Raw genomic sequence first — 26,364 nt, forward strand, 5'->3', positions numbered from 1 at the left:
TTCTTCTACATAATTAATTTATCTATGTACTAATAATTTCTCAATATAACAAGTTCATTATCACATCTGCAGTTTCATTCCATAAAAGCATCTTTCCGATACAGAATAAAGAGTTTTTCTGACTCAGACAATCTAAAATCACATGACTACTATCACAAGCTTTCATCACTTTCAATGGCCTGTAATTGTAAGTCTTCATTCCCATCTACAACATCTTCTAGTCCTATGTCATCATCCAGACCTAAAAATAAGAATATATTTGTACATGTAGATAACAGAAACTAAAGTAGAATCTCTAAAAATCCTGTGTCGCTCACCTAGGTCTATTTACATCTAACAATATCCGCGGTCATAAATTGTAGACTTGAATAAAACAGGGGTTGAAATTGGTGCTGGTCCGGTGGTCCGGTACCAGTAGAATTTGTGTCGGACCAGTAGAAATTTTTCATAAAATCAATGATTGCATCTCTATCTTGGTTTGTTTACAAAAAAATAAACCTGAGAAATTATTTTTAGGGTATTGGGGTGCTATTTTTGGAATAAAAAAGAGGAAAGCAGCTGAGGAAAATAAAACTAAACATCTGTCATATCTTTAAGTGGTTATCAAATGAATGTCATTTTTGCAGGACCAGTAAATTTGGAGCCGGACCAGTAGATCTAAAGTCCACTGGTCTGGCCAGCCAGTACACTAAAAAGCTAAAATTCGACCCCTGATAAAATACATAATTTAAATTTCATCTTTTGTTGATTGTGTATTGCTGATCATGTGTTTTTTTACAGTTTCCATTAATCTCAACTAAAAGCTCTAAAATGGTATAAATTTTCATTTAAGAGCAATAACTCCTAAAAGAAGACAACTGACAATTTCATCTATGCTGACTGATTTGTAGATCTTATCTTGCTAATATTTTTTTCTCTCTTGTATATATTGTCTTGGAGGATTACTGCATAATCTGATGCACCAAATATAAATTATTTGTATTATAAAAATCTCTGCATCCATGTGCACAAAAACAATATGTGCTTTACTTTATAAGCTTTCATGTCATTCAAAATTTCTAGATGAGAAAGTGCTTGAACAACATAGATACTACAATTGATATTGCCTAGATTCTCTTGGTAAATAACTGACTTCTTCCAGTCAGATCTTTGATACATAGTTCTTCAACAAAAATACCAAAAACCATTACAAACACAAAACACAAATCATTTTTTTTTCTATCAGACATTAATCTTTTAAAATTTTAACTTTTAATATCCTATTGATTAAGTAGAATTATGCAAATGGACCTTGATTGGACTTTCAGGCTTTTTAAACTTCACAATGCAAATACAAAATGAAAGTGTTAAGTTTGTCAAGTTAGTTTTATGTAAACCCATTTAAACCAGTTTAGCAGTATTTCTGAAATTAAGTTTTCAACATTTTACATATTTTCCATTGTCACAGTGACAGTTCCAATGTGTTCTATTACATTTATTATTTGTTTTTGATCCATCATATCTAACTGACAACAGTACTGACATGGTCATTAATGTTCAAATAATTACCTGTATCATTCAACCTCGCTAAAGATTCATCATCCTCTGTAACATAACGTTTATCAATAGCCTCTTTAATCTGGTTGTTAATTCCTTTGGGATCCAAGTCCATTGCCCACGAGAAATTCATCAATGCAAAATGTGTATTACCCAATTTTTTATGCACCTGAAAACAGAACAGTCAAGTAAATTATCCAGGAAAAATGAATCTTCAAAATTCCAAATCCCATCTCCCTTTAGAGGAAATTTACCTAGATGAATGTTAGAGTTCTATTGGTTAAATCATATGCCATGCAATTATTGATCTTCTGTTGAATGTTATATTAGAGTAGAGTTATCTCCCATTTTCAAAGACTTTTTGCTTCAGTAATTTTAAAGAAATGTCTAATGATTTCATCTGATAGTTTAATCTCATTATTTGAAAATATGACTTAGTCTTATTTTTCAATGACTACAAAAATCATAGAAGTTCCCATCAATTTTTAAAATATTTTAAAATTGATTGCATAGGGTCTATTCCATTAAATCCAGATCTATAAGGGTTTTTCCATAAAAATGAAAGTGGGTCAGTAGGATGAGATTTCCTAAATTCCTACATTCCCCAACAAGCAGTTATTTCCCTTGAGTAATTATGGACACATCAAATGACCCACAACAACTAATGTCTTAAAATAAAACATCCCTTTCTACTTTTCAATATCATTAAAATGGAATAGAGGCTGATATAAAAAGTTGCCAAAAATCCCACTTAGCAATATAGTCGTCTGTTAACTTTCTCACCTTTCCAATTAAAAAGTAGACTAGAGATTCTTTAGGAACTATTTGTTTTAATTCTTCTAATTCTTTAAGAGCTTCCTGTAAAAACAAACAAAAGAATTGCAAGTTAGTTTTAAGTAGGTTTAATTTTGACATAATAGTGATCAAATGTATGTTTTAAATAGTTATTTTAGCAGTAACATAGTAAGCATTTAAAAATTCACTCATAACATTGCCTTGAACACATGACTGGGTAGTGACCTCAACAATATATATGCCAAACTAGTTTATCTCAATGCCAGCAAATTTCATAATCAAAACTAATTGGCTCCGAGCCAAAATAAAACATCTTGATAGAAAAAAACATATCTGCCTGCATACTGTTACGTTGTGCTTTAATATGTGTTTAATACAAAATGATCCATATCCATATCATACAATAACTTCTCCTGATAAAATGAACAAATGTTTTGTTGGATGTTTAACTCAATGCATCTTCTATCCATAACATACATACAGATTTATTTTCATACTTAGATGGGGAACATTTCAATTGTTTTTATACACAAAACAAAATGTCCTGAGCTTGGAGTTTTTACTGTGTGTTGAAGGTAACTCATACTTTTAGATAAAGTTTGGTAATAACAGCTCTGTTCCTTTCATTTCATTGACTTGATACACCATAGTCTTTTTGTTTTCAAACTCATCAACAATCAGCATTAAAGTGAATATTTACTATCAAATAATATAGTGGACCTGTGAAATTTACAAAAGAGGTCAAAGAAGCATAAGAATAATAACTTACATTATGTTTATCACTAGCAAACAATATAGATGCCCTGTGAAATTTACAAAGTGGGTTTCTAGGATCTGTTGCTATGGCTTTATTTAAGGTTGATAAAGCACTCTCTGACTTCTGTTGGGCATGTTGTACCTGAAAAGAAAAATTAAATATGAAATGACACTACCCTTTTGTCTTGATGAATAATAAATAGATATCAAAAATTTACTTGCCCTGTTTAAAGATATAAAACAAGAGTATGAAATCAATGGGTACACTTTAAAAATCATAAAATAGCTGTCATACCAAATCTTCTTATTTGTATATGAGTCATTTTTGAATATTCAACCAATGTCTTTGTTAGTTTACATACTGAATGATAAACTTACCACCCCTATGTGACAAAGAAGTGCAGCGCTGTGAGGATTTATATGTAAAGCTTTTCTAAAATGGACTTCAGCAAAATCAAATTTCTCCTGCTTGTAATAAATCATTCCTACACCATACCTGAAATATACAATGTTATGGAACTTTATTATTGCTGTACATAAAATATGACTTTTGGTAGATAATAGGGAGATTAATTGTTACAAAATTTCAAGAATGTGTACAAAGTACATGGCTGCCCCACTTGCACTATCATTTTCTAAGTTCAGTGGACTGTGAAGTTGGGGTCAAAACTCTAATTGACATGCTTAGCTGGATTTTTAATGTGCTAGTTCACAAGGTAATAGTCTGCAAGAAGACATGTCACCCTTCCTAGACACATTATATTGACTTCGAACGGACCAGCTTTTGATTATTCTCCTAAATGCAGCATCTGCTAAGCAGAAAATAGCAAAATAGAAAGTTCAAACCCACGACCTCCCACACTCAAGGCGAACACACTACCACAAGACTAACGATGTTGTAAAACTTATACAGAGGTTAAGTATCTGGTAAGATGATGTGTAGTTGTTTACATCCTTTTTCTTTAGTAATTGGTAAAAAGTTGGATAGTTGTCTCATTTATTATCCACATCTCATTTTTTTTTTACAAAAGCTAGGGAACAAAAATGACAGATGGCCCAACAAACATGATAAAAACATAAATATACTCTTTAATTTTTTTTTTATGGTAATTTACTTACCATGCATTAAAATGACGTGGGTCCACCCGTATAGCATTCCTAAAACATGACATAGCCTTGTCTAATTCCTCAGTGAACACATACTCATGACCAAGTAATGTAAAAGCATAGGCAAAATTAGGATCAACCTGCAAAAAAATCCACAAAACAATTTTAATATATATATTAATAAAATTGCTGAAGGAAAAAAAAAATACTAGGAACTAACTGATTTGCATGTAGTAATTAACACTAGTATTTAAATATCTGATTTTATTTTAAGAGGCAAAATTCTTCAAGCATAACTTTAATAAGTTTTCTATTTAGAAAAAAAAAAGTGATTACAGTTTAATATAGAAGTTTCATACAAAACATACAGTGATTAGTATTAAATCCTGGTTTCTAACCAAGGTTAACAGTAATGAACCAAACACTAATAAATATAAAATCTATGTTACTATACCTGAATAGCTCTTTGGAAGAATTTAATGGCAGTATCATGTTCTTTTTGTAAACTAAAACAGTTCCCTGTAGCACACCATGCCTATGGATAATCATATAGAAATGTAGAAATAAAAGATGAAATAATACCATCAATAAGATGCAAAAAAATACTTTTTTTTTTTAACTAGCTTCTCATAGATTATTCCCATACAATATGTTCAAGGATGTTTCAAAAGATTTTTCAGCACTGTGAACCAGTTAATTTCTAATGGCAATACATTAAGTTTCTTTCCCTGAGGCCACAATTAAATATATTTTGATTTGCCCAAACCCTACCCAAGGTTTAGACAGTGGGTATTTAGACAGTGGGTAGGTAGGTAGGCATTTTTTTTTTTTCTAAAGAAATTGAAGTATCGGTTGTTAATTAGTCTTCATGCCTATCTGATTAAAAAAATACTTCTTCAAATCAGGACAATAAAAGAATTTGAATAGGCAGCTTTTATTCTGGGTAGGTAACATTTGGGCAAACAAACCTATCCTTTTTATGGCCTGAGAAGAAAATTTGCATTGAACATGTAAATTTAGGATTTTTCAAATAAGTGAAACCATACATTGTACAAGGATAATTAGAAAATTATGAAAATAAATTTCTGTTTAGTTGGCTAGAAAGGGATAAGGGATCTTTTTTTAGTAATAAATCAAAAATTATCCTATACATGAACTAGAATTCTCAATTTTGATTTGTTCTTACTTCAACGATTATATCTCACCTCAGGGGAATTTTTTTCCATATCTGTTAATTCTTGAGCAAGAGCAGATAACTCTACTTCCCGTTGTAAATGCCACAAAGTTGTACTGAATATTTCCATGCCTTCTAAATGATAAGGTTCTAAACTTCTTGCTTCACCAAATAACCTTTCAGCCTTAAAAATAAAAATATTTATTCATGAAATAAACTTAAATGATACATTTAAAAGTTATATTATTTGCTAATCAAAAGTTTCAGCAATTCTGCAATAGTTTTCTAAATACTGTAAATTCAGAAATTATTGCCTGTTTTTTCATGAGTTTTGTGAATAATGTGACTGAATAAGTATCGCAATAATACCGTACTTATATCTGATATATATATATACATATAGATATATACTTCCTTGAATAATAAAAGTTAATCTCATATTATATTCATTCTACAAAATCTACGAAAATGACGAAAGTAATGTAAGCAATAATTTTCAGAATTTACAGTATACATCAAAGCTTCATCAAAATTAAGCAGTAAATTTAGCTTGTCTAATTCACCATGAAAGAATCTATTATGCATTATAAATAACATATTCAAAGGTAAACAAAAATTCATGCAGTTGGTTAAAATTTTTCTTCACAATGGATTTCCAACCAATGTTTTTATGTTATTATCATCTAGCTGTACAATGAACAGGGTTTCCGCTGGCGGTCGCCATTTTCGCAATTAGCGAAAAAATAATAATTGTGGCGATAAAAATTCGTCATTTGCGAAAGAATTTGGCGAAAGAAATATATAGAACGATTTATTTTCCTCCATCTTGTTTATTTACTTTTTTCGAGTTTCTCGGACTTTACCCGATCAGACAATACTCGGAATTCACCTTGACCTCCTCATTAAGATTTGGACAGAAAATCAATAATCAGCTGATTGCATTTTATAGCTATCGACAACAAAGGACTAATTAATAAAGGTGTTGATTGAATTGTTTGACAAAATGATATGGTTAAATGGCTTCCGCTTAATGTCACATACAGATTTTATTTACCACTTTTGCGACGCACGTGTTTGAAGCAAACTTTTGACATCTCCTCTCCTTTTAAAGATAGTTTAGAAAAGAAAGATGTTGTGACGAACAAATTTCATAAGCAAGAAAAATCTCCGATTTAAAACTTTAATTATCCTTTGACTTTAATATAGGTAATTGATTAGGGAGACTACTTTAAAGTCGTTTGAGTGACACGTGTGTTTCAAGCATAGTTTTACGTCTCAACTTTTTTCATTTACGATGGTCAAGAAAAGAAAACTGTCGTAATGAAGAAATCTATCCAAAAGGTTGGGAACAACCCCTCGAATGAGAGTAGCCCTTTAATGTTATGACAACACATGAAATGAGGGATCAAAATATCATGTGATAAAAGCTTTTGTTTTGTTGTAAAAACCACTTCTTAGTACAAAAGGGCACATCAATATTTTTCTTTTAAAGAAACTTTCCCTACGAACTATACTGGTATTATATAATCAAAACATGTCCATTAATTTTGTTGTATTCCAGGACTTATATCTTCTTTATTATTAAAAGTAAAGTGGCCCCCTCATTTAGAAAAATGTTTATAATACAATGAATATTTTTCCCTTTTATGTTAAAAACAAAATTTGTTGTTTTAAAGTAACTTTTTAGTGTTTATTCATTAAATGAAGACTCTAAAATAAGTTTGACAGAATGGGGCAAAATCACCTTATTTAAGGGAAAAGGAGGGGGGGGGGGGGGGGGGGGGGGTAGGAAAAAAAGATAAATTTTAAACGAAAAATATAGTTATGTTACTTGGCGAAAAAAATAATAAAGTGGCGAAAAATATATTGTTTTAGCGAAAGAGGTGGCGAAAAAAATAATTGACCCAGGGGAAACCCTGACAATGAAATTACCCAAAATCAATAGATTATAATATATGTTAACTTGGAGGGATAGTTGTCTCATTGGCCAATGTTGGCACTTAAATAAAATCTTCTTGGGTCTATTATGTATCTTGTAATTTTGCACAATAGAGTAAATAAGTTTTGTTATTAGATTTGTACTTACATTTTGATATTCCGATAATTCAAAGTATGCCCTGCCTAGCTGACAAAGGACATAAGCAGTGTTATACTGGTGTATGGGAAGATCTTCATACATTTCTATAGCCTTTTTACAATCATATTGTGACAGGGCTTGGTAAGCTTTACCAATACATTGTAGGAGATGTAAAATACCAGCTACAAATAAATATACACATTAAATTAATAACTGTGTTTAATGCCACTAAAAATGTATGTTTGATTCCTTTCTCCTGACCAACTCTTAGTTTCATCACAAAAACTGAAATATTATATAGTTATTTCAAAATATTATTTAAACAATAAATTTTGTGTCATTTGAATTTGAGTAGACTTCAAATCTCAACTACACCAATGTAATATTCCTTTAATTATCCATACATTTTAACAGTTTTTGTTGTAACAACATGCTTGATTTTTATAAAGTACAATTACACACAAAGATGTTTTTCTTTTGTTTCCATCTGCCCTGAAATAAAATATTTATGCAAAAATATATCTCATCTATGTAATTTTGATAGTATAATCATGATAGTGCACATCAGATAGGCAATATGTTAAAATTATGCAAAACATTTCAAGTTTGCAGGGGACAATATAAAACTTTTGTCCATTCTGAGTTCACTTCCAAAAGAACAGTTGAAAATGTTTAAACAACATTTAGCTATAGTGTACATACATCATGTATGTGTCTGTCCTGAGTCAGGAAACTGTAATACAATGGTTGCTATTGGTTCATGTCTGGCACATGTCTGGAGGTTGGGGGTTTGAAGGCACATTATATTAATAATACATGGGTGATAGGTATCAGAGCAACTTTTCACACTATTATGCACTATAATTCTCAATTACAATTGTCTGGGTGGCGGGTGCTGACAAAAACTGCCTTCCAACCCCCAACCCCCCTCCCCCAAAAACATTATTTTCTGGAATAGCCCTAAATTGTATTGGTATAAATCTGGCATTTGTTTTCTCAATTAATTTGTTTACATCTAGGTCTTTTACAGCTAACTATATTGTATGGGTTATTCTCTTTATAAGGCAGAATGGTAACCTATAATTACTAAAATCTAGTGTTGTCAACGGTTAACCGGTTAACCGGTTAACCGGTCGAACGACCGAATACCGAATACCAAAAACGCTAACCGGTTAACCGGACTTTTTTTCAATTTTGATAGATTTGATATGAATTTGTATTGAAATCATTGAATAGTTAGGTTTTATTTAAAAATTGTCGTCGTGGTAATTAATTTGACAGATCAATTGTTCAGTAGATTGATTTTTATTGTTAATCATAAGAACATAAAATTAATTAGAACTTGTTTCTCAGCTCGGGGCAGGATCTTAAAGAAACATAATTAGTATACATGTTTTTTTAACAGTAACTCTAAATCAGTAATGCGATGAAATTTTACGATTTACTTCATTATTTCGTTTCTGATATAAACCTACATCTAATGTGCAACCTCCGTCGTGCAAGGCTTAGTCTTACTTTAAACGAAATGCTAACTCAAAAATTGTGAAATGCAAACCAATGTGAATGTACTCAATGTATCCATGATAGTACGAGTAACATGCAAACAAAGTAAAGAAACAGGCCGTACGGTGACTATAGTTCTTAATGTCTGTGTCATTGTGATCTCTTGTGGAGAATTGTCTCATTGGTAATCATACCACATCTTCTTTTTTATAATTAATCATTCAAACTGAAACACTCCACATCATTTTCGGAGACAACAAGTGAAAAGGAAAGAATAATCAGTTTCAGACATATTCAATTCTAAGAGATCAAGAAGTCTTTTTTTTTTATTTTTCAATCTAAAGTTGGTACAAACGTTTTTGTTGATACGGTGTAGTCGGTTATTAAACGTCAAACTTCGCCAGAAATCCTCACAGACAAGCCTTATAATGCCAGAGGACAAACTTCAATTCAAAAGCGTAAATTTATGACTTGGATGAAAGGTTGTCAAATTGACTATCATACCACATCTTATATCTAAGTGTAGGGTACTACAAGCACCAACTCAAACTACCGGTTAACCGGTTAATCGGTCGAACGATTATCCGAGTAACCGGTTAGGCAAAAGTGTACGATTTGACAACACTACTAAAATCCACATAATTTGGTGCATAGTTCATAAACAATCAATGTTATTGTCAATTCTACCACATCACCTTATTTTTCTATTTTTTACAAAAAGATAATGTACTTACTGAGAGACTGTTGTTGCATTTGTAAGATCTGAGTTTGTGTTGGCACCTGGGGAACAGGTTTAGAATCTAAGGTAGGTTCTGATTTATTTATTTTATTGAGTTCCTGTTGAGATTTACTGCTTCTGGTTTTTGACTTCCTGCCTAAAGCCTTTGGACTCTGAAGACGTGTTTTTGTTCCATGACTTTTGTTGTTTTCCTAAAAGTAGAGTTAATTAAAAAAAAAAAAATTATGAGAATAAACATACTTTTAGACAAATAACAGCAATACACCACATGTACTTAATTCCATATTTGATTAACTGAATTAATTTGTAAAAGCTTTTTTTCAGTCCGTGCAATTATCATTGGTAGAAAAAGTTGCTACACACTCCCCTAATAGCTTCTGGTCAAATATTGTATGGCTGGAGAAAAAAATAAAGTTTTAAATAAGTTTCTTTCAGTAAAGTATACAGTATATGTAGAAAAGACTATACATACCTTCACAGAACTTGAGTTATTACTACCAAACAAACGTGAACTTCTCCTAACTGGAGGGGGGTTGTTCTGAATGCTAAAAAAGAGGGTCATTTTCATAGTTTTTTTTTTAATACAATTCTCTTAACTATAATATCATTTTTTTTTCATGAAATAAGACATTTATCATATATATTATTTTTTAAGTCTGAAGTTCTTTATTCTATTTTATAACGTGGCTGGTTGAGGTCTAAAGAAAATGTCTCTAATGCATTTAATCAAGAACAGATTCTAGCGATTTTGATTTTTTTTTAAATCTAGAAATATATATATTTGTTTCAGAATACAAATAATACTAGTTCAAAATCAAATATTAAAGATCAGGCTTTTCATTTTCTCCTTCTTGTGTCTTTGTGATGAACAGGACACTTTAACATTTATTAGCAAATATTTTACATCTAAATGGCATTATATTTCTTCACAATACAATAATACATATCCACATTTGAATTGAATATTTCCTGAAAAAGGGTAATATTTACAATTTTTGTTTATCTAGTATATCATTATACCTCTAACTAGCATCATGAATTAAAAAAAAAAACAATATTTATTGCAATTTTAATATACAATTTATAGACAATGAAATAAGATATCCATTATAATCACATTCTTAAAGTATCTACTGTACCATTCATTATTATTCATTGGATACCAATTTTCACGGATTTCGTGGGAACAGGGGAACCAGAAAATTAAATGTTCAACAAATATCAAATTTTCCGTAGGCGTGTTGCATTTTTTGGCAAAACCATGAAATTAAATATCCACGAACATGTAAGTTTTCTTCAATCCACGAAATTGGTACCCACGAAAATAAATGACTCCACAGTATTTTAAATAATTACTGTAACAGAGGTTAAATTCTTACCCAGCTGGTTGATTTTCTCTAGTATTTGTATTATTTCCCGAAAAATTTAACACTGGTGGAGGTACTGGGTGATTCTGGGATCCTCTCACTGAAACCTAAAAATAGAAATATTGTCATACATAAAATTTGCATGAAAGCAGCTATAAACATGGATTAATTTAAACAAAACATACATATTTGTTTCTTATGGGCTATGGCTCACTTGTATCTGCTTTTGAAACTGTTTCCAAGAATGATATAGATTCTGAAAGGGTGAACTAACACACTCTCTTGCTAAACCTAAATGTTTGACAAGGTACTTCTATTGTTTGGAATTTATTCCATTTGTAAAGTGTCCATAGAACTTTCAATTAAGCTGGTGGTAAAAGCCAATGTTGTCTATTATTCAGTTGAGATCTCAACTTCAGAAATCTAAACTTTGTTTTTTGTTTAACAAGAAAGGTCTCTGTATAGAAAAAGTACTGTACCCAAACATTTTCCACATTAATCCCTTTCTAGAGAATTTTGCAGACATTGATTTTTTGAGATTTTTTAACTTTCTGTATTTATATAAGGAAAGATACATGTGCCTAACAATTTAAATGTTTTTACTTGCTAAAGTCACAGAAATAAAACACCTGCAAACATTAGTTGGTTTACAGAATCTCTTTTGCTATTATAAGAAAAATTTGAGGTGCCAGTATTCATAACTCTCAGCCTAGTTGTCTATGGGTACAGATCTCCTTTCCTAGTACTTACTGTTCGTCTCGGTGCTCCTGGAGCTCTGAGTGTGTTCTCCATCATTGGTGAAGGTGTATCATATGGAATGTTCCCAGGTCCACCTGGACTGGGTGTGTCCAGAGGTAAAAACCCAAAACTGAAATGTAGGAACATATAGCATGTATATATAATATTTGTACAACCTGTTCTTTTTTGTTATTAACAATAATTCCTTATCCTTGGATTGACTATAACCACTTGAACTGAGTTCATGACAATCAGTAAATGTACATTACCAAAAATTAGCAATGATGCTGCGAAAATAACTCATATTTTGTTTTTTTCTAGTATGATTTGGAATTTTTTATCTATTATAATGTAAAATATTGTCATATGTTGTTCCCATTATTCTTTTTTTGTGTTTAAAAATAATGTACGCCTTATGTATTGTTTTACATATCATATCATTATGTGATCAACAAAAAAATGCATATCTCATTATTTTTCTGTTTTATAGTAAAGTTTGGGCTTTTGTTCTAATTTCTATATATGAAGACTACAGCAAATATATATAAACTTCAGTTATACTATTCATCTTGTCAATTCTCTGAAGGATTGGAGAGTTTAAACAAAATTATACTGAGCTTCCTATTGAGGAACATTACATTTGTTCAAAATAGAATATACTAAAACACACCCGTGATATCGCAGGTCCATGACTGAATTAAAGTAGATAACTATGAGTAAGCCTTATATTAGCCTGGATTTTAAGTATTGGTTTTGTCATCTGATAAAGTCATGCTAATTATAACATGTATAAGATGCACAGTTTTCTCTGCTTTTAAAATCTTTCTGTTTGAACCCGTCGACCTGGAACTTATCAATTATTGGTAATATCAATCATTTGGAAAACAAAAGGGCCTGGAATGGAGTAATTTTTAATCAACAGCATTCCCAGTGTTCTCCCCAGGCCGTACAGGTACCGCGACGCTATATTTTTTCACCGTGATGCTATAATAATTCCCGCGACGCTATAATTATTCCCGTGACGCTATAATTATTTTACTTGTCCTCAATTTTGAACTTTCATCTATTATCGATTATGATCATAAAAATTATATCACCTTTAATTGTAATCCCTTTAAGTCGGTCACTAAAGGCAATTAAGAGATTAAATAGCTAGGTGTTAATTGCCCTCAGGGTGATAACTGTTTGGATGCGAATATCCCAAGCTGACACTTGAGACACGACTAATACCACGTGTCTACAATAACCAATTTCGACATGGAAAAATGCAATCACAAAACAATTCAAAATCTACGTTTTGTATTACGAAACTTCAAAGATTGAAACAATTTTTATTTTTTTTAAAAAAGGTCGTTTATTTGTGCAACTCTCCAAAAATTACTTTCTTTCTCTTCCGGTATTTAAATACGAGAGCGAGAATTTTGGTTTAGAGCTAAAATAAGTTTAATACTTCTTTAAAAAGTTATCATAATTGGCTTAAGTTTATGTTTAATCCATTTAATGCATTAAAAGCGTCTTATTCATTTACAATCTCTTGTCAAACAATGTTTATTCTCGGACTCATTTTCGTAAATTTTTCTACGGCCGCCATTGCACATTTTTGTGTAAACTACGGATCGGAACCGGACCAGATATGACAAAAATCCGCATTTTCACGATAATGACAACAGATGGACAGTAGACAGAAAAAATATACCAAGAGAGAATACTATGCTTTAACAGACTATTTGTTAGATGACTTTGTTAAAAATACATATCATTTTTATGTAAAAATAAGAAACAACTGGAACTAATTCATTAAGTGCCATGAAACAATGAATTTCATAAACATGATAAAAAAAAGTTTTTAAATTGATTTTTTTTTGCTACTTTTGCTACTTTATCTTTACTTGATATACTATAAAAAATAGTTAATTTTGTGTACTAGATATTTAGTTTTGTATATATACAGGTTGATCTATAATGAACTATTCATTCATTTGACTTATTGTTGGGTAATTGAAACCACATATTTATTTTTATTTGGCACAAGAGAAAAAAAATAATTCTGTAACTATAAATGAATAAAGAAAACATAAACTGAAACAACTGTTTTTGTGGTTATAGTTTAATTGTATTCTCAGTTATGAATTGAACAATATAAACTTAAACATATTAAAGAAATAGAGCATCAACGCGACGCGACAAACGAAATTAAAAACTAGAGGCTCTAAAGAGCCTGTGTCGCTCACCTTGGTCTATGTGCATATTAAACAAAGGACACAAATGGATTCATGACAAAATTCTATTTTGGTGATGGTGATGTGTTTGAAGTTCTTACTTTACTGAACGATTTTGCTTCTTACAATTATATCTATAATGAACTTTGCCCATTAGTAACAGAGAACTATATTTGGTAAAAATTTACATAAATTTACCAAATTAATGAAAATTGTTAAAAATTGACTATAAAGGACAATAACTCCTTAAGGGGTCAATTGACCATTTAGGTCATGTTGACTTATTTGTAGATCTTACTTTGCTGAACATTATTGCTGTTTACAGTTTATCGCTATCTATAATAGTATTCAAGATAACCAAAAACGGCAAAATTTCTTTAAAAATTACCAATTGGAGGGCAGCAACCCAACAACCAGTTGTCCAATTCATCTGAAAAATTCAGGGCAGATAGATATTGACTTGATTAACAATTTAACTTCTTGTCAGATTTGCTCTAGATGCTTTGGTTTCATAGTTATAAGCCAAAAACTGCATTTTACCCCTATGTTCTATTTTTAGCCGTGGCGGCCATCTTGGTTGAATGGCCAGGTCATCGGACACATTTTTCAAACTAGATACCCCAAAGATGATTGTGGCCTAGTAGTTTCAGTGGAGATTTTGTAAAAGATTACTTAGATTTATGAAAAATGGTTAAAGATTGACTATAAAGGGCAATAACTCCTAAAGGGGTCAACTGACCATTTTGGTCATGTTGACTTATTTGTAGATCTTACTTTGCTGAACATTATTGCAGTTTACAATTTATCTCTATCTATAATATATTCAAGATAATAACCAAAAACACCAAAATTTCCTCAAAATTACCAATTCAGGGGCAGCAACCCAACAACCGATTGACCGATTCATCTGAAAAATTCAGGGCAGATAGATATTGACTTGATTAACAATTTAACTTCTTGTCATGTTTGCTCTAGATGCTTTGGTTTTTGAGTTATAAGCCAAAAACTGCATTTTACCCCTTTGTTCTATTTTTAGCCGTGGCGGCCATCTTGGTTGGTTGACCAGGTCACGCCACACATTTTTTAAACTAGCTACCCCAAAGATGATTGTGGCCAAGTTTGGATTAATTTGGCCCAGTAGTTTCAGAGGAGAAGATTTTTGTAAAAGATTACTTTAATTAACGAAAAATGGTTAAAAATTGACTATAAAGGGCAATAACTCCTAAACGGGTCAACTGACCATTTTGGTCATGTTGACTTATTTGTAGATCTTACTTTGCTGAACATTATTGCTGTTTACAGTTTATCTCTATCTATAATAATATTCAAGATAATAACCAAAAACAGCAAAATTTCCTCAAAATTACCAATTCAGGGGCAGCAACCCAACAACCGATTGACCGATTCATCTGAAAATTTCAGGGCAGATAGATCTTGACCTGATAAACATATTTACCCCATGTCAGATTTGCTCTAAATGCTTTGGTTTTTTAGTTATAAGCCAAAAACTGCATTTTACCCCTATGTTCTATTTTTAGCCGTGGCGGCCATCTTGGTTGGTTGACCAGGTCACACCACAAATTTTTAAACTAGATACCCCAATGATGATTGTGGCCAAGTTTGGTTTGATTTGGGCCAGTAGTTTCAGAGGAGAAGATTTTTGTAAAAGTTAACGACGACGGACGACGACGGACGCCGGACGCCGGACGCCAAGTGATGAGAAAAGCTCACTTGGCCCTTCGGGCCAGGTGAGCTAAAAATACAGTTATTTTTATTTACGCAAAATGTGATGCTATCCAAAATTTCTGGGGAGAACACTGATTCCCCTATATTAGTTATAAATAAAGTTGAATTATTTGATTTGCTGTTTTACGTTATGCTGGCTAACAAATTGGAAACTGTAACTGTAACTATACGCCTTATTTTAAGTCTAGATTTTTAGATCTTATAAAGTCATACTGATTAAAATACTACAATAGGAAACAATGTGACAGTGATTGAGTTTAGTAGTGTCAATCCTGTGATTATTACCCGTGTATATAGCAAATCCTAAATACACCAATTGGTGGTGCGCCTGTCAGATGCAGAAGTACAGATAAGGTAATAGGTAACAGGTGAATATACTATTGGTATTGGTATTGGATTCAACCTGGAATTTGTTAATTATTGGCGATATTAATTATGTGGAAAACAAAAGGATCTGGAGTGGTGTAATTTTTAATCAACACCATTGTCCTATATTAGCTATATATATAGTTGAATTCTTTGATTTGTCGTTTTTACCCCATGACGGCTAACAAATTATACCTCGTTGTTTCAGTATTATAGATAAGTGCAACACAAAATGCAGGAAATAATTGTGTACAAAAAGTGAAAAAAGATTTTGCTCAGCAAAAAATATAAGCATCAAAGATGAAAAAAAAAGTCAATCTGCAAAAATCATACATATAACTTAATGGCCATCCCAAAGCCAAAGATGTGAAAACACATCACACAGTAAAATTTAAAATAAGATATGAAGTATCAAGGTCTTCTACCTTCTGAATTTTAATGATTTATTATTCATAATACTGAGCCTCCAGCACCGAATCAAAATCCTCAGGATTGATTGTAAAAATTTGACATTGTATGCCACTGCTTTATTTTTAGCTAATATATACAGTTCTTTATAGAAAGCCATTGGCAAGTGCTATTCTGCTAATTTCCCCTTTGCCTGGATGTCTGACAGGGGAGACAACAAATGTATTTACCTTGGTGTTAAAGGACTAAGAAACAATGGTTTGATTATATTTTTGGTAATGTCTGATCGTTCTGGAATATCTTTCAAGCGAGACCCACGTCTGACACGTGGACACTTTTCATTAATTTGTGTAGCTTCTGGGAAATTTTCTGGTGTATGTGACATGGTACTATTCTGTATCAAAGGTTGTGGTGTCTGAAAACAAAAACATGAACTCATTAATTTGTTAATTCACAATAAAACAATAAAAGAACAACAATGCATTATTTTGTTTATCCTAACAATTATACACCCAATTATAAATCAAAGAAATTTAAAGTTTATCCAAAATACTGGAATATAAAAAGTATTTATAGAATAACTAATCGAAGAATTCAAATAGAGAATTCAACGAGTGACGGAACAACACATTAATTCATGAATGCGCATGAGTTAATTATCAGTGTTGTTAGGTCACAAGTTGAATATTTTTTTATATTTGAATTCTTTGATTGGTTATTCTTTTTATTACATTGGCAAATGTTTTTTTTATGAAATTAAAGTAGAAAATGTAAGGAACTATATCTTTTTCTACGCATTCACAATTTGTTTTGATCCGTCGGCGTCGTTATTAACGTCATGACAATGCCTATTGTTTTATGACGTCAGAGGAGTGAAATAACCACGTTTGTTTCACATGTGAAATTATCGGTTTTTATTTCACTTGGAAATCAATGTAATTCATTGCAACCAATGTAATAATCACAAATATTAAGAAGTTGCTAGACAGATATGAAGAGCTAATAATTTTCAACTCATCACTGTCAAATTGCTGACCAAATATGAAGTAATTCTGTTCTATATTACTAGAGAAAAGCATGATAATACTATTTTTTGCCTATTAGCAATCTAGTGTCATTTGATATGAATTTATGATCTCTTCAAGGTTTAAACAAAAATACAAATTATACCTTTACCTTGTTCTCCAAAAGCTCTAAAATCTGTCGAGAACAAGGTAAAGGTATACTTTGTATCTTTGTTTAAACCTTGAAGAGACCATAAATTCATATCAAATAACACTAGGTTGATAATAGGCTCTAGCTTTATCATGCTGAATAATATCAACTCTATATTAGATACTTTTCATATTTTTCTCAACTTCCAAAGAAGTTTTTGTTGTTGGTCAGAACACAACTTCTTCTAGTGGTGAATAATGATGTTAGAAACAATAAATTTGTGACAGAATTACAGACAAGAAAATTACTCAAGGCCTTCAGCTCATCAAAATGGTCCTCATGAGTGTTTTTTTTTGTCAATTCATCTGACAGGTTCTGATAAAAGGGCCTTAGTTGCTTGTAATTTAATACATGTAATAAGTGATTGTACATTTGTATGCTATAAATTCATACTACTGATACCTGAATATCTGTGGAAATGAGTGGTTGTGGTGACAATACATCATTAAATTTCGGTAAAGGGGCCTGAATTTTGATAGAAAGGAAACTGAGTGTGTGTATGTTTACAATCATTAATACATTTATACCATACCTGATTATCTGTGGATATGAGTGGTTGTGGTGTCAATACATCATTAAGGTTCTGTAAAGGGGCCTGGATGTTGATGGTAGGGACTTGAGTGTGTGTGTGTATGTTTACAATCATTAATACATTTATACCATACCTGATTATCTGTGGATATGAGTGGTTGTGGTGTCAATACATCATTAAGGTTCTGTAAAGGGGCCTGGATGTTGATGGTAGGGACTTGAGTGTGTGTGTGTATGTTTACAATCATTAATACATTTATACCATACCTGATTATCTGTGGATATGAGTGGTTGTGGTGTCAATACATCATTAAGGTTCTGTAAAGGGGCCTGGATGTTGATGGTAGGGACTTGAGTGTGTGTGTGTATGTTTACAATCATTAATACATTTATACCATACCTGATTATCTGTGGATATGAGTGGTTGTGGTGTCAATACATCATTAAGGTTCTGTAAAGGGGCCTGGATGTTGATGGTAGGGACTTGAGTTGCTATGGGAGTAGAAATACAATGAAAGACTTGGACTGGGTCTGCCTTGTCACCTGAAAAATAAATCAAAGAAATAAGAACATTTTCATACAAAAAAGAATATATAATACTTTATAAATTTTGTGCATCTAAAGTGTTTATCATGTATCATCCAGAAACCACAAATTTTGATATAATGTATATTTCTGGAATGATAAAAGAGAAAAAGGACAAAAAAAACCAACTTTCAGTATATGGAACAGTAAAAATAAAAACAACAAAAATTGAACTTTAACCTGTTAGATAGTGGTCCAAAACATTTCAATAAAATTTCGATTGATTTAAAAAAGGTCAACCTCCAGCTGTAGGATTTTCTCGCTGTGTAACTGTTGAAGACTCATTGGTGTCCTTTGGCTGTTTTAAGCTCTATACTCGGGTTGTTGTCTCCTTGACACATTCCCCATTTCTATTCTCAATTTTATTTATATGGTGTATTTTAACCAAATGTGACTAAGACTTACCTAACTGACAAAGTCTCTCAAATGAAGACCACAATAAAGGATTCAACTTCAAACTCCTACGATAACATTCTATGGCTTTTGATATTCTTTCTGTTTTACTGAAATATGACAAAAATATATATTCATAATACTTTAGACAGATCAAATTTGTAAATAAAAGTTGTGTAGTTCAATTTCATTAAAAGTAGAAACAGTTTCTTCATGTTAAGCTCTAAGCTCATTTTAATACAGGTATATATGTAAACATTTTATTTGTCAAAATCTTTACACTGAGTAATGGTGGAGCTTCAAAAAAAGACCTTAGAGAATTATTGTTCAATCTCATAGAAAAATTTGAACACTTGATAGTCACAGAAGCCCTATAAGACACTTACACCAGTAGCTCTTTCTATTCTAATCAAAGTGTACAAATACAAATAGACTTAATTTAATATTGATTTTTATTGCATTTCATGGTGAGCAACTGCCACAGATTATGAGATATGTCCATTTTGATTTCAAGGCTTCAAGCGTCATTTTACACATAGCTGGTCAACCTGTTTTAATTGTAACATCAAGCCAGTGTACCCCATATTCATGATATTTATTGGAATTAGCATTTGACTTTTAATGAAAGAGTGCTATTAGAATAGCATATTAATACTGGTAGTTTCCAACCTCTATAATAATGTCAATGACTGATTGATGATTAATTAACATTGCGTCAGCAGAAAAGGGCAATGTAGGGAGAAGTGCGAAAAAACTGTCCAGAACAGATCCTTGGCATGTTAAATTGGCATATAATCTGTAAACATTGTTAAATATACCATTTATTTAATTCAGCAACTTGTTTTCTTGTTTGAAATGTTTTACATTGGTCACTATGCGGTATTGAGTTGCTTTCTGTTGCACGCCGTGAGGTGAACAATAGTGTTATTTGGTCTCTTGTGAAGAGTTGTCTCATTGGCAATCATACAACATATTCTTCTTTATTATGATTGTGAAGACTATCTTACCTATACATAGCACCAAGAGTTGAGAAAACATGACATGCAATACCACCAAATTCACTCTCAATTTCTTCATGGGTTTTAGGTTTAGCATTTACTATATTTCCTGCAAGTACACTTTCAGCTTCCGGTAGCCTGGAAATAAAATTGATGAAAATAGAAATGAATAAAACAACAGATGTCTCGCTCATAAGGGCTATTCCAGAAAAAAATGTATGGGGGGGTTGGAAGGCACATTATATTAATAATACATGGGTGATGGGTATCAGAGCAACTTTTCACACTATAATGCACTATAAGTCTCAATAACAATTGTCTGGGTGGCGGGTGCTGACAAAAAGTGCCTTCCAACCCCCCATACAAGTTTTTCTGGAATAGCCCTAACTCATCAATGCACTTTTTAAAATTACAATTATCAAACTCCATCCAACCCCACATTTCAAAAATGCACCAAGTCATCCTATCTTGACCTACTATTTGTGTTTTAAGATTGCTATTACAATGTAAATCTGGGTTTCTTTCCTATGTAAAAATGATACATACATGTATCATTTACATGTAGGATCTACATTTTTAAACTATAAGTTAGACATATTATGAATTGTATTTAACAAGGTAAATTTAAAAAAAATACTGTCATGACTGTATAATCAGAAATTATTGCGTGCATTTATAACATGTATAATTGCCATGTTTTTATTTAAGACTAAAATGAGATTTCAATTTTTGCGATATTGAGAAGAATCCTGCTCAATCCATATAAAAAAAAATCAAAATGTGAGTTAAAATTATTGCGATTGTAACACGGTTGCATTTTTTGCAATAACAAAAACGTTGCAATAATTTCTAAATTTACAGTATTTAACATGTTTAAAGCTTGAATTTTTAATGGAAGATACTCACTTATTCATTTCCATACAGCATTTAGCCAGGAGATATTTACACTGTGGTGTAGGGCAGCCATGTTTCTGTAACATCATATAGGCTTTGATTGGTTTGCCTGCTCTGTAGTAACATGTGGCAACTAAGTGTAGGGCATCGTCATTTGATACTGAAATGAAATAAAATGAAAGTAGTTTTTAATTGTTTGCAGTGAGATAAAATAAATCTAAATGAAAAGATTCTTTATTAATTAATGGATTTTTACTAGAAAAGAATGCAAACTTAATTTGTAATTTGTAACATTTCCTACAAACTTAATTTGTAATTTGTAACATTTCCTATAAACTAAATTTGTAATTTGTAACATTTCCTACAAACTTAATTAGTAATTTGTAACATTTCCTGCAAACATGATAAATGTTTATTCAAAAAGTAATTTATAATAAAAAATTTTATTCAACATGTTAAATTATATCTGTTCTCTTTGAAATGCAACTCCTACAACTGTTCCAAATGGTATATTTTGGGTAAAATTGTCAATTTGATAAAGAAGAATAGTTGCATGTAAATAAAATATTATTAAAAAAATCCTGTTAGTTTTTGTAATTTTTTTTTCTTCAAAAGCGATGGAAAACTTGAATTACATGATACATGTACATGTATATGTGTACATGTAAGTGCATGTGTGACAGCTCTCAGCGTGGTTTGTGAAACAAATATATATAAATGAAATTTAAAGTATTTATATGTAATTTTGTTAACAATTCAAATAATGTTTACCTTCTGCATATAATCTTTCAGCCAGGAAAGTGGCATCTGTATAGGCATAATGGTTCAGGGAGTCCCATATTGCTGCCTGAAATTGACAAATTCATGTTGTGTTTATCATGTTTATATCGTTGTTTTCCCAATATGTAGTAAAAAATGAATTCAACTTATTTATTTTAATCATGAATCATTTGACTTTATATGTTTGATTTACATGTGTTTTAGTGTCAAGGAGATTTTTAAAAGGATCAGAACCCTACTCAGATTTCAGGGAAAAAGACTAAAAATATTAAACTTGGTAAATTTGACAGACCTGAATTTTATGGATACTGAAAATTCAATGTTCTTGAAATTCAGGTCCATCAAATTTTTACTAGTTTAATCATTTATCATGTTTATATTTACTGGAAGTGACATTTCTTGGAAATTCTTGAAAACCATTTTGAAAACAAAATAAATATTTGCCAACCTCAATCGTTTCTTATTTTATCATTTCTTTTGGGTATTTTTGGAATATTTTGCATCGATAAGCACAAAAAAGGTACATGTAAGACTTTGTAACTGTGTAAAATTAACTAGCTGGCAATGATGAATACATGCCAAAATTTGTTCTCAAGGTCCCTCCCCCCCAAAGAAAAATTCTTTCTCAAAGTCAAGATGTAATCAAAGAGCTGATAGCTCTGAGGTGGAAGAAGGTGAATAAAAGGTAACTTGAATTACCATAAAAGCAGCCCCACTAACCCTGGCTGCTTTGTTCCATTTTTATTATGATGTATTTTTTTTCTTCAAACAAGAATGTGTCATAAGTAAATGGATTTCCCATCCCTACAATCATTTTCTATGTTCAGTGGACTGTGAAAATTAGGTAAAAACATGTTTAACTTGGCGGTAAATTAGAAAGATCATATCATAAGAAACACATGTGACGATTTCTAAGTTTCAAGTTAATTGGATTTCAAGTTCATCAAAAACTACCTCGACCATAAACTTTAACCTGAAGCAGGATGGGCGGACAAACCAGAAAACATAATGCCCATAAATGGGGCATAAAGATAGTAAGACTTGTTACATACCCGCCAACTTTTGAAAGTTCTCATGGTTTTTTTTAGTGCGCAACAACAATTTCAAACGTTACAATTTTTAGCAAAGTATTTTGCACGATCTGGATTGTCTAGAAAAAGTGTCATATTTGTATGATAAACTTGCATGTCTTTTTCTTAAGTCTGTTTGCATGATTCTAGTTATTAAATCGGTAGAAAAGATGAACAAGTAGCTAGCAGATCAGGGTTTATCTATTTGTGTAAGAATATTAGATCATGGCTTGTAGAAATTTCCAATTTTGAATTATGCACAAAGATGGACTTTTAACAGGTTGGGAACAACACTCCAAATGAGGGGTAACCCTCACTGGAAGAACATTACAACCCACTGTAAAAAATGAGCACCTTTATATTCATATTATTTGATGAAACTTTTCCCCAAGAACTATGCATCTATTAAGTATTAAATGGTCAAAACATGTCAAAAGAATTTTGTGATGTTTCTTAACTTATACATGTTATATATCTTCTTTATTAATTTGACCCCTCATTTAGAAAAGTTGTTCCAAATATAATGAATTTTCCCACTTTTGAGTTAAAAATCTTAAAAATTTTACTTTAAGGTAGTACAGTAGACTCCGGCCAACCGGATACCCAAAATGTCAGCTAAAAATATCAGATTACCCGATATATTCAATTAGACGATGAATGTATATTCATTGAATATTCTGCAATAATAATTAAGCAGATATATTGCTTAATATGTGAAAGGGCTGGAGGACTGATGGAGTGTTTTTTATCAGTTACATCACCACGATGGTTGCTTAAAAAATTATCAGCTGATTATGTAATGATTGAATTTGTTTGCACTTGCAGTTTTTAAATCCTATATTTATTAAAATAAGTCAAATGTCCTGAAATATTTATGTGAATTATTATCTCCCATCCATAGTTTGTCTTTACTTGTTTAGTAAACAAATTAAATATCCATTATTTACATTTTCACACAGGTAAACTAATTTGGCTATAAATAGATCAAAGCATGTCTGTGGAGAATCTCTAATCTAAAATGGTAATTGTTATAATTTTATTTCTTTAAATAATCAAATTTAAATTTATGAAAATAATCATGATTGATAAAATAGTATTGCATAAAGTTTAAGTTTTCGGAAGACTATTTATGGTTAGGTCATGGTTCTAGAGGCTTCTTAACAAATTTGTAAACAAACTAATATGGCCGCCACACGTGATTACCTTTGCACATGTGAAAAAAATATTTCTGACAAAAGTCAGATTTCTCTTATCAAAAGGGATTTATATTTATATTGCAATAAATTATTCAGAAGGAGGTACATTCAGTTTAGATTATATTTCATATTCTATAAGCATTTAGAGTTTAATAAAAATTCTCCCAACAGCAACGTACTGACTGCTCTTGTCAACTGAGTCTTGAATAATTTTATAAATAGATTCAAACCATTTGAAGTAAAAGGGTATCTAATTCACATGACAAAGGAAAACAATGAATAAAGACAACAATTTAATAAGAAATAGATCCCTTTTATTTATTAAAAACAAAATCTTCTTGTCTACAAGATTGCAAATTCGTAACTTCAAGGGCGAACATGTAAACAGGGCGAGTTGTCCCGATACTAAATTCATGCATGCGTACTACAAATATCTACAGTAAAAACATCCGGTTACAAATAAACAAATAACGTTCATGTAGAAGAGATGAAATCTAATAATTAACATAAATAAAAGGATACACATTTACGATAGTGATTGTTTTTCAATCCTAATTTACAAATTAAATGATTCAAATGCATAATCATGCATTAAAATCGATGTCTGGAATCAGAAGTTGTTATGAAATTGTAATACACAGAAACGAATGCGGCATACAGAGGATTAATGATTTTAAAGTCGGCACCATAAGCCTTCAGAAGACACTAAAAATGGCTTCAGCGTTATGACATCGTAGAAAGATGTCTCAGAAGAAAATCAAAATAGCCTTGTGTAATTATTTGAAATAGCATTGCAAGACTCATAAATATCATGAATATTTGGACTAGACTATAGTCGCCATCACGATCACGTAAAATTGGCACCATGTTTTTTTGTTAAAATTTTTTTAAATATCAGCCGTGTTTATTCAAGATGATGTTTTTATTTAGTGAAAGTTAAATCCAGTCCAAATATCCACTACGGTCTTACTTTTTATTGTGTTTGCACTGTATAATCCTGACCTTCAAATTTTTAAGATTATTTACATTGTAAAACTGCCATCTTGGTTTCTATGAGGATCCCTTGTTCCATAACATTCGTTATTCTCCAGTAAGATCATTGTCATTGATGATACAATTTCCCGTGCTTTTTACATAAAGATGACAAAAAGCTCCAAGAGACACAAGAAAATGGAGAGCACGTGGAACTCCACGGCAACACTTCCGGCAATAACAATGTCGGATTCCACCATACAAAATAATCCTGGATTATGTGAAGGTCAGGATTATACAGTGCAAACACAATAAAAGGTAGGACTGCAGTGGTTATTTGGACAGGATTTTTCTTCCGCTAATTGAAAAACATGTTCTTTAGTAAACACGGTCTATATTCAAGAAAATTTTAACAAAAAACATGGTGCCAAATTTACGCGACAGCGACTTTTTTTTATAGAGGGACAAATCAAAATTGTTGATGTTCTGATGTTGTTATCATGATCATGGTTACCCCAGACTGATAATATTTGAAGACTAATCATGTGTGTAATTGCTGATTCATTTGCATGTAGAGAGAGTGATTTGATAGGATGTTGCAATTGGGAATTTTGAAGAAAAAAGCTGAATTTCTGAGCAGACTGGTCCTTGCCAACTATCAAGACAATGGTCTCAAGTTCAGTTGAGACTGTCAGGCTCATCATATATTTCTGATGCCAATAAATTTCTTCATGTGAACACTGCTGGTGCCAATTCAATTTTGAATGAATTTAATTCAAATCGTTAAAAAGGAGGAAATCTACGAATAACAATAAGACACCTGTTTATATGGATTCATGTCACTTTTAGTTGTTCTGTTTTTTAGCTCTAATACACTTTATTTACAGGAAATGTGACTTATTTTGGGTAGGTATATTTAGTCATCTAATAGCATTGTCAGTTTTCATACCTGTACGGGTTCTTGAAGTAACATATTACTTCTATTTTACGTTTTATTTGCCCTGTCTTTCACACTTTCGTTGATTGTATTCATTCTTTTTAACCGCCTCGATTTCAATAATATTTGGGTCACAGGGGCGATAATTCAAGACTGGTTACTTTTCTGGGACCCGGCTCGTTTCCCTTCGACACACATTTTCCTTTACAAACTTTTAAAAAAAATATTTGTATAATTTCTTCATTAACATGACATATTCTTA

The 26,364-nt window shown here is 31.4% G+C and overlaps 1 protein-coding gene across 1 annotated transcript; it reads right to left on the reverse strand.

Moving 5' to 3' along the window:
- Positions 1-26,244, reverse strand: LOC139503052 (cell division cycle protein 27 homolog). The gene is made up of 20 exons (XM_071292726.1): positions 26,115-26,244; positions 21,919-21,994; positions 21,160-21,307; positions 20,263-20,391; positions 19,268-19,365; positions 18,678-18,820; positions 16,762-16,946; positions 11,805-11,922; positions 11,067-11,161; positions 10,160-10,232; positions 9,683-9,878; positions 7,455-7,627; positions 5,400-5,552; positions 4,649-4,729; positions 4,207-4,334; positions 3,466-3,583; positions 3,101-3,229; positions 2,320-2,394; positions 1,549-1,705; positions 1-241 (listed from the first exon to the last, which is right to left on the reverse strand). The coding sequence occupies exons 1-20, from the start codon at positions 26,136-26,138 to the stop codon at positions 153-155; spliced, it is 2,388 nt and encodes a 795-aa protein (XP_071148827.1). The 5' UTR covers positions 26,139-26,244; the 3' UTR covers positions 1-152.
- Positions 26,245-26,364: the final 120 nt, after the last annotated feature.

This window comes from Mytilus edulis, chromosome 14, assembly GCF_963676685.1.
Source record: "Mytilus edulis chromosome 14, xbMytEdul2.2, whole genome shotgun sequence".
NCBI lineage: Eukaryota > Metazoa > Mollusca > Bivalvia > Mytilida > Mytilidae > Mytilus > Mytilus edulis.

What these genes read in the sequence shown, in the direction of transcription:
- LOC139503052 (XM_071292726.1), bottom strand. Translation starts at nt 26,138, where the DNA reads ATGTTACTTCAAGAACCCGTACAG. An exon ending in AGAGAAAATCAACCAGCTGG is followed by an intron (nt 10,233 to 11,066) that starts GTAAGAATTTAA and finishes CCTCTTTTTTAG; the next exon opens with CATTCAGAACAACCCCCCTC. An exon ending in TCTTCCAAAGAGCTATTCAG is followed by an intron (nt 4,335 to 4,648) that starts GTATAGTAACAT and finishes ATTTTTTTGCAG; the next exon opens with GTTGATCCTAATTTTGCCTA.